We start from the raw sequence: 10061 nt of genomic DNA, 5'->3' as shown, positions 1-10061 counted from the left end.
ATTTAAAAATTTTAATTTTTTTTTTGTAAAAAATCTACAAGGGATAGTTTACTTTGTGAATGAGTTTTCGTTGGGTAAAATTTTCCAAAAACGCTTTATAATTTTGTTCGTATTTCACAAGAAAATATTTCATTAATAACTGCAGCACGGCCATGATTTAATTTAAGCAATTGAAGCAAGACAGTTTAGTGCTGTGACCCGTACCATTTATTTATTTATTTATTTATTGGCTCTGACAGCGCCTTTGTTCGTTTGAACGAGTAGTCTGGTAGGAATGTTCCTATGAAAAGCTAGTCAGCTACACTCAGAGCATAGGTATTCCCCAAGTTGCTTTGAACGAGTTCTAGCAGCATCTCGATTGAGTTAGTCCTATAAGGAGAACCAAGGTTATAAATACAGCACGACCAATGTCTGAAACACGTATTAGGTAACATTATTACCCTTTCCTTTTAGGCTGTACTGCGAGATATCAGTGGTAGAGCGTTCACCTCCGGTGCTTAAGGACCCTGGTTCAATCCCAGCTCGCGCCGTGTGGACTTTGTGGTGGACAAACACCGTGCTCGTTAGTTTTCTCGGGGTTCTCCCATTTCCTCCCACTTTCTTCATTCCACAATTTCCTCCATTTCTCATCATCACTGTCTCCTTTAGCCTAACCGGCATAAGCGTGGGACGTAAAACTTAATGATTTAAAAGATTTTGTCAGATATCAGGAAAAATCCCATCTACTTACTGTATTTGTACTGATTCTTGTCCTCCTGTTATTACAAATTCCCTTTTTACTTTAGAATTGTGCTATATGATGAAACTCTTTTGTTGAATCTGTACCGTGTAGGTTATATTTTTCTTCTAAACATATTTAAGAATATTTCACAGAGTTCCATCACCATATTCGAGGAACCTGTACTGTTCCGAACACCAATAAACGCACCTCTGCAAGGAACGTAGACTTTAATTTGCTTCCCAATATAGGATCCAGTTTGGATCTGTAACTAGGCCTATCAGATCTTTAAAAGGATAAAAGATTTCCAGCTGTCTTGGCCGAGGCCAACGCTACCTTGTAGCTAAAACTAAGATCTTCCAGATTGGTTAGTAGCTGAGTTCCCGTTCTTAATTGTGATTTTACCGCTCGGGTTGCAATTTAGGTTTTGCATAAAGTTTTATTAATCAGTTCAGAAAGACTTTGTATCGTTACTAAAGTTGTTTGCGTAGGTGCCGGGAAACTAAAAACCATGCCGGTGGCGTGCCACAATATATATATATATATATATATATATATATATATATATATATATATATATATATATATATATATATATATATAGTGTAAAATTCCTATTTAAGAATTTCAACATTTTTATGAAACTTGCCTGAAACCTGCCTTCGAAACTGTTTTACCGTAATTCAGGTAAAAGTGACTTTTTTGTCTTTACTACGTATAGTGAAAGTTATTCAAGTAGTTCCGTGTATCCATTTTCATAACCTTTCTGGAAACAAATGCAGAGAAGGAAACATATTTCTGCGATGGATAAAAATCTAGGGGGGGGGGGATTTTTGACAGAAAGGAAATCTCTGGTATCCTCCATCAATTTGTACAGTGAATTAACTTATACCTATTACAATGCACATTAAAAGGAGGTTTAAGTAATAGTGCTCAGAGGAGAGTTTGTGAAGCATATAAGGGTAGATGTGCGATGAAAGAAGAAAGAAACGAAATAACTAGTAAGTTAATCGATATTCATATGGATGTATAGAGAATTATTGTTCATGAAAATATTTAGTACTTAGGCTATAAAATGAATGAAGTGTGGAATTATTTCAGAGACGGCAATAGGCCTATAGATTTTGTATTATGTTGGGATAGAAGTAATGAACGAAATATGAAAACAGAATCAAAAAATATCAGAACAGCGTATGAGAAAAACTTAATAAAGGAAGGACTCGAACTGGAGTACGAGAATGAAAGTTCAGTTCGTTTTATAAAAATCCATGCACCACAAGAAGTGTTAGAAGCTTATTGTGAAGTTCTTAAGCTTCGAATGCCCGTAAGAAATGTCTTTGCTAGAAGAGCCACCATACAGGATATTAACACGAAAGATGATCGTTTCAGGTCATATGTGACAGCACCGTTTAGTAGAAAGAAACCATATCTATTTGATGTTTTTTCTAAGGAGTTCTTTACTCCAAAAATTCGATCAGAAATTGTGTATTATATATTAACTCGAATTCGTTTTTCAAGTGATCCCAAGGACTTGTTTGCTGTAGGCATTAATAGATTATTACAGGAGGGAGCATATACAGCTGCATATCCATTACATGACAGTGAGCTTGAAGATGAAGAAAGTATGAGGCATATGCTTTTTGAAAAGTGGGGAGCAATGAAAAATATGTTCAAATTACAACCGTTGGATGATATAGAGAAATATTTTGGACAAAGAGTAGCTTACTACTTCGCTTGGAGACAATTTTATATCTTTATGTTGATTCCTATTGCAGTAATAGGAATATTATGTACAATTAGCGTATTTATCGGACCAAATAATTATATACTAAAACGTGACATTTGTAATTCGTCAAATAATATTGTTATGTGTCCTGGATGTAAAGAATGTGGCTATTATTATTTGAGTGATGATTGTCTATTAGCCACTTTTACCTTACTGCTTGATAACCCTAGTATCGTTACATATGCGCTTATAGCATCACTTTGGTGTGCTATTTGTCAAACAATGTGGAAACGACAAAATGATCGTTATATGTACAACTGGCGTATGGTTGGCGTATGGGTTCATAAGTATCAGGTTCGGCCCGAGTATTTAAAACGGGGGTCCAACTTTTTGAAAAAGATGGAAAATGCAAAAGTTACGATTTCACCTTTAATAATGCACTTTCTTTATTATATTGGAAGCGGGTTTGCTGTATGCATAGTTTGTTGTCTGGTAACCATTGGATTTTTAACAATAAGTAAATTGAGAAAAGAAATCATAGAGGAGAGACGTATATATGTGTATGATACATTATACAAATCATTTAGATCTGCTATTGTAAGCGCCGTCATGGTATATATGTTAGAAGCAATCTATCCACTATTTGTATCCAAATTAACTCGATTTGAAAAACTTTCAATGGAAAGTACTTTTGAACGGAGCTTTGTTTATAAGCTGTTTATCCTCGAATTGTTTACTTGTTACTTAGAGCCATTTTACATTATATTCTATAGAGGAATGTTCACCACTTATCCTGAGCAATATCAGACTTTTCTTAATCTTTCTGATGAAAGATGTGAACTGTGGACATGCATACTAGATATCTCTATTCTAGTAGTTACTATAGTAGTATTCAGAAAAATGTTTAGGCTAATTGTATTTCAAATTCGAACAGTCATGTATAAGTTATCAATACCTCAATGGTTCAATATTAACCAAGATGTTCTAGAAAGTGATACACGATGGGGCAGAGATTATAATCTTTTGCCATGGCCTGATTCAATTGTTAACCCCAACTATATGCCGATTATTGTAGAATATGGTTATGTCATTTTATTTGCAGCGGCATTTCCTTTGGGTCCTTTGTGTGCGTTGTTTTGTAATCTTATCGAGTTGAGACTTGATGCTCAAGCATATCTAAAACACTGTCGTCGCCCCGTTAGTCAAGGAGTTAAAGATATCGGAGAATGGTTGAAATTCATAAACTTTATTGCGAAATTGTCAATTTTTACAAATGGCTACATTGTGGCATTCAACACAAGCCTTGTTCCAGCTTTGATTTATAAATGGGAGATAGGTCGAAGAGATCTGGAAGGATTCCTTGATTTCTCGTTGTCCTATTTTAGTACAAATGATTTTAACAAGACAGTGCCAGGTTCTCTGATAGTGCCTGAATACTGTAGATATTTTGGTTATAGAAATCCCCCTTGGTCCTCTAAGAAATATAAACAATCACATTATTATTGGTATATTTTAGTTGGACGTTTAGTTCTTGTAGTTCTGTATCAAAATTTAGTTTTATTTCTGAGAAATAGCATTGTGTGGTTCACTCCTGATTTATCTACAGAAGTGGAAATTCAAAGTGCACGAGAGGAGTTTTTAACGAATGAAATTGTTCTCAACCAAGAACGGATACAAAAAGGAGTTAAAAACATGCAAAGATTACACAATGACTAAGGTAATTCAATGTTTAAGCAAACTCGTTTAAAAATAGTAACGGCATGTAGGAAATTCGTTAGGAAATATTGAACAAGGTGTAGTAGCATTTGTAGATCGTCATTATTTTGTATTATACATATTACATTTAGTATAGACGTATATAATAATGAAGTTGGAACAAAGAAACAAAGAACCCGCATGCACATGACCTGTTAGAAAATTTGATGTAAGATAATAATTGATTGAAAACGATACTAATATATGTTTCTTGTAGCTAACCCAGTTAGTTAACTCCTTTAGTAAGTAGAAATTTACTATATGTGTGGAACTCGTTTTGTTATATAACAAGATTGCAATAAATATTACTCAGAAACGTTGTATTTTAAACTTTATGGGTCTTATGCAGAGTCGTTCTGACGCGTGATTAGTGCCATACTAAAGAGTTAGACGAACATGTTTCCTGCAGGCCTTTAGTACGACGCTAATTATACGTCAAAACTACTCTGAATAAGACCCTATATGTTTAATTTTATTTGTATATTTTTAAAATTATATAAAATCTAAATAAAAATGAGTTATGGATCTTAATTTCATAAAATAGCGTTGTTGAGCAAATATTGGAAACCTAGGTGCATATTTGTCAAAGCTACACTTTTAGTAATATGTTTACAAGCTATAGAATATCATGAAATACGAAATGAAATTTTTCAGTTTTACATCCCACGGTTATGCCGGTTAGGGTAAAGGAGACGGTGATGAGAAATGAATGCAGTGGTGAAATAAATAAAGTGGGAGGAAACGGAAGAAACTCCTAAGAAACTCACGTACGTGGTATTGTCCACCACAAAGTCCACTTGGCGCCGCCTGGTATCCAACCAGGGACTTCATGCACCAGACGTGAACGCTCTACCACTGAGCTACCGTGGCCCATGAAATACGAGTAAAAACACTAGAATAATAATAAAAGTCATTCTAAATATTAATGATAATACCACAAATTTGTCATGAATTTATGTTATAAGTAGTTGTAAAATGTTTCATTTTGAAAAGTTTCACACTAGTATTATAGTTCTAGTAGTTATGAGATGTCGGTCCCTCGAATGTAATTTCAAGAAAAGTTCAATTTTGTGCTTTTTTCTCTCTAGTTACTTTATTTATTGATTGATAACTTCTTTTACGTACAGTACATTTCGGTAACATGTAAGCATTTTTGTGGATTCATGTTCACATTTATTTTTACACTACTTCTTTATTTATTTTCAAGTGCGAAACAACAGCACACAGTTAGTAGGCTTTATATGTTTCAAGTGCGAAACAACAGCACACAAGTTAGTAGGCTTTATATATTTCAAGTGCGAAACAATAGCATACAGTTAGTAGGCTTTGTATATTTCAAGTGCGAAACAACAGCATACAGTTAGTAGGCTTTATATGTTTCACTTCGAAACAACAGCACACAGTAGGCTTTATATATTTCAAGTGTAAAACAACAGCACACAGTTAGTACGCGCTATCTATTTCAAGTGCAAAACAATATCATACAATTAGTGGGCTTTATATATTTCAAGTGCGAAACAACAACAACACAGTTAGCAAGCTTTATGTAGTCATGGAAAAATTAATAACAACTCTCTGGAATTTTACTCATTTAGAGGATTTCAAAGAAGTTTCCACCTAAATATGCAAAAAACATACAATGATATATACATCAAATTAAAGAAATTTTGTATAGAATCCAAACCTACTGACAGAAGTTACGTATCTTTAAACAATTGATGATATTCAACAAAATATGATGTCAATTGTTAAGTGAAATGAAAGTAAGTGAAGTTAAGTGAAGCGTACCCAATTGATTTTGGCTCAACTTAATACTTCATTGGATGTCCACGCTTAGTAATGACGTCTTTGCATCGTTGTGGCATGGAGTTTACTAAGTAAGTTTAGTCAATTGAAATGCAGTGTTGCCAGACATCGTTTATTGCTTGAATTAACTCAGCTCTCGTTGTAGGATGTCTTGCATGAACCTTATCCATCAAAACACTCCATAAATTTTCAATTGGGTTTACGTCGTTCGCATTACCAGGCCAAGGAAGTTGGGTAACATGACGCAAGGACAGTATATAGTCTTTTATAACTCTGGCACGATGACAGGGGGCAGAATCGTCTTGAAAAATAAAGGAACCATTGTTGAATAAATCTCTACCTGTAGGTGTCATTATTGTTTCAAAAATATGTTTATAAGTTTGTGCATTAACAACACCATCACAAATGTGAATTTTACCAATTTCTCTAAAAGAAAAACATCTCCAAATCATTACACTGGTAGAGTACCTGGAAGTTTTTACAGTACACGCAGAATTAAGTGCTTCACCAGTCGTCCGATAAACTCTTGCGTGTGAATTATTGCCGTAAATGGTTATTTTCGTCTCATCACTAAACAGAACTTTGCACCACTGGTCACTTGTCCAATCCTTGTGAGTTTTGGCCCACTCTACGCGCCTTTTACGTTGTTCCGGTGTAAGATATGGCTTCCTGACAACTCTATGTGAACGCAAACCCATTGATTTTAACCTGTTTCTCACTGTTCGTGGACAAATGTCCACACCAGATGTTTCCCTCCAACTTCTAGCAAGATTTGCTGATGACTCAAACCTGTCTGCAAGATACAACCGTCGTAGTACACTGTTCTACTACGAGGCGAGGATTTCATTTCTCGACCACATTTGCCAATTCTTCCACTTTTTATGCACCCTGCTTCCTGAATCTTGGCCAGCTGCCTACCCACTGTACTTCTATGCAGTTGCATAATCCGGGCTATTTCACCATTAGTTTTGCCACACTCACTTAATGTTTTAATTTTAGTGGCTTTCTGTGGTGTAATGTCATACATTTTACCCATGTCGATGTCCGATATCAATAATTTGTAAACGGTAAATCAATATTTATGGGTAAAACTATCACTCAAATTTGCCAGTAAAACTAACACTACTAGAACAACACAATTACGTAACTCAGGGCACCTACACAACAAGTAAGGAAGCAGAAACCATACTGCACGCTTGGATTGTTGATTACTTTATTGAGCGCGGACCTCATTGAAAGCAACATCGAGTATGACGGATATTTTGTATGACAGATTTATGTTTCCTTTCCTACACATTTTGTTGAATATCATCAAATGTTGTAAAGATACGTAACTTTTGTGAGTAGATTTGGATTCTACATAAAATTTCTTTTAATTTGATGCATATATCATTGTATATTTGTGCAGATTTAAGTAGAAACTTGTTTGAAATCCTTATAAATCTGTAAAATTCCAAGAAGTTGCTATTAATTTTTCCATGACTGTATTTCAAGTGCGAAACAAGAGCACACAGTTAGTAGGCTTTATATATTTCAAGTGTGAAACAACAACATACAGTTAGTAGGCTTTATATAGGGGTAATGGAAGTCCTGGGTGGAGATGGGTAATTGCAATAAAAAAGTGGAAAAGTCATTGGGCCAACGTAGGGTAAATGGTGTGTTAACCAACCAGCGATTTGCCGTAATTTATCTAACTGTTTTGTCCTTGTAAATTGTAGTTTTACATCTTTCACATGAGTTTTATTGACAATTGTGTTGGTTGATAAATGCTCAGCAAATTACCACGTTGGAAATTGATTAGCCCACCGTCCCTCACTGTTGGGCCTACTTTCTGCGCTACTAGGACAACGACAAATGCGTTTAACAATAACTTAGAACAACAAAATGTTATGTTCCTTGTAGACAAATTTAATGGATGGACTTTGTGTAAAAAAACGAGAGAATACCAACTTTGTTTTAGTATTAAGTGGTCCAATTTCAGGAATCGGCCCCACCTAATCCTCTCAGATTTGGATGAAATTTGGGACGTAGGTTGGTACTTCGCCCAAACAGTCATGTGCAAAATGTCAGCTCTGTTGCTGCTATAGTTTCCAAGAAATAGTACCCTTATATGTTGACCCGAAACACCAGAACGGAAACAGGAGCGTCACAGGGGCATTTTGAAGAGGTCGTTACTCAGTTGCAATTTGTTTGTTAGTGCTGAAAATAACTAGTCTGGGACATTTTTGTGCAAGGATACCAAAAATGAAAGCAGGTTTCACCCAGATGGCTTACTAGAAGAGAAGAAGTAATTCACTTTGAGTTTCTTCCCAACTGTAGTACCATCAGTGCCGACCTTTATTCTGAGCCGTTGGAACGGATGTATGCTGCACAACGCCAAAAATTATCCTGCGTTGATGAACTGAAAGCTCCCCTGCTCCAACAGTATAACACAAAAGCACATTTGGCTGAAAAAAAAAAAACACACAAAAAAAAATTTAGGAACTTGATGACATTGAACTGCTTTCACACCAACTATATAGTCTTGATCTCGCTCTTTCGGATTACTGTCTGTTTTGCTCATAACACACTTTCTTGTAAATTACGATGCTTCACCAACCAGCAGGTAGTGAAAACAGCAGTGACTGACTTCTTTACTTTTAAGAACAAGACGTGGTATTGATGTGTAATCGAGGAACTGACAGGGAGATGGCTGCAAATAATCCAACAGGAGAAGCCATTCGTTGAAGGTTAACCTGTTTTCATTATACTCTAACAAATATAGTATGTTGTATATCAGAATATTGTAAGAGGGATGGCTTCGAGTTTTAAAGAATAAGTCGGTTAATCATTACATATTGTGACGCTACGGTACACTTCGATACTATAGGGCTTTAACTTCAAATCTGGAAACGGTAGGTATATTACTTCCGGTTTCAATTCAGATATATAGTTGACGGTGAAACTTGCTCCTTCGAAACTATAGGGCTTTAACTTCAAATCTGGAAACGGTAGGTATATTACTTCCGGTTTCAATTCAGATATAAAGTTGACGGTGAAATTTGCTCCTCAAACGCTGAATCTAAAATTTAGGAAAACGTTTCTCGCTATCGTATACTTTCTGCTCTGTGGAGATCCATATTGAAACTAGGATTGCCAACTGGCCGGTTTGTCACCGGCCTGACCGGAAATATTGCTGTTGTTTTGATTAAAGCCGATGACTGGTACAAACTTTTTACCAGCCCCTTTATGACCGTTTTTCCCAAATTTATATCTAGTTCGAAGCAATTTAATCTAGTTCGCAGTATAGATTTAAAAAGTAACTTTCATTCTGTAAACCCAAAACTATCACCTTTCACTATCTATCAATGATTACTACATTTTGTTTGTTAGTGGATAATCTTAAAGAGATGACAGCTACTGTATCAGGGAAAATTTGAAAATCACTTGTAAGGATTTTTTTATACATTTATTGAGAGTGAAAATGGACTTCTTAAAACAATTTCCTGTAGTTGAAGTATAAATTTCAAGAATAAATTTCATTTTCCAAATCGAAAATTGTCACGCAAAGATTAATATACTTTTGTTCTCCTGTTTCGATAATTTTAAAGAAGTGCCAGTTACTGGTAAATACAATAAAAAGATCAATGCCGATTTCAGTTTCTCATTTATAGCATAATGGATCTATTAAGTTTATTAGTGAATGTACTAAGGATATGCAGAATACAGGTGCTAATGCACTTTTGTTCACAATAGTATATTTTCTTTCCATAGATGGATCCAAACAAACTAAGGCCTATATCATAGGGAATTTTGAGAGGATGCCGATTTTTTTATTCTCCAGAGTTGGCAACCCTAATTAAAACCGGAAGTTGTAGTAGGTTTCTGAAGTTTCCGATTTCAACACAGGGATAAGGGTAGAGTTGAAGCTTAATTCTGTGGATCTGAATCCATATCAAATGCCAGTTTTCGCTATCTCTTATTACTTTGCTCTGCGGTGATTTTATTGGTCTACGGAAATTAGTGGTACTAACACTTCCGGCCTTAATAGAAATAAGGGTGGGAATAGGACCTATT

At 35.2% G+C, this 10061-nt stretch overlaps 1 protein-coding gene across 1 annotated transcript; it reads left to right on the top strand.

The window, feature by feature from the left end:
* Positions 1-1733: 1733 nt before the first annotated feature.
* On the top strand, positions 1734-4635 carry LOC145672983 (anoctamin-1-like). Its single transcript, XM_081742269.1, has one exon. It carries the CDS (start codon positions 1794-1796, stop codon positions 4158-4160), a length of 2367 nt encoding a protein of 788 aa, XP_081598395.1. The 5' UTR covers positions 1734-1793; the 3' UTR covers positions 4161-4635.
* The last annotated feature ends 5426 nt before the right edge of the window (positions 4636-10061 follow it).

Source organism: Thermobia domestica, chromosome 16 (assembly GCF_964235325.1).
Source record: "Thermobia domestica chromosome 16, izTheDome1.hap1.1, whole genome shotgun sequence".
NCBI classification, from domain to species: domain Eukaryota; kingdom Metazoa; phylum Arthropoda; class Insecta; order Zygentoma; family Lepismatidae; genus Thermobia; species Thermobia domestica.
This window is presented reverse-complemented; position numbering and strand designations above follow the sequence as displayed.

Excerpts from the sequence above, each read along its gene's own strand:
- LOC145672983 (XM_081742269.1), top strand. The coding sequence starts at position 1,794 with ATGAATGAAGTGTGGAATTATTTCAGAGACGGCAATAGGCCTATAGAT.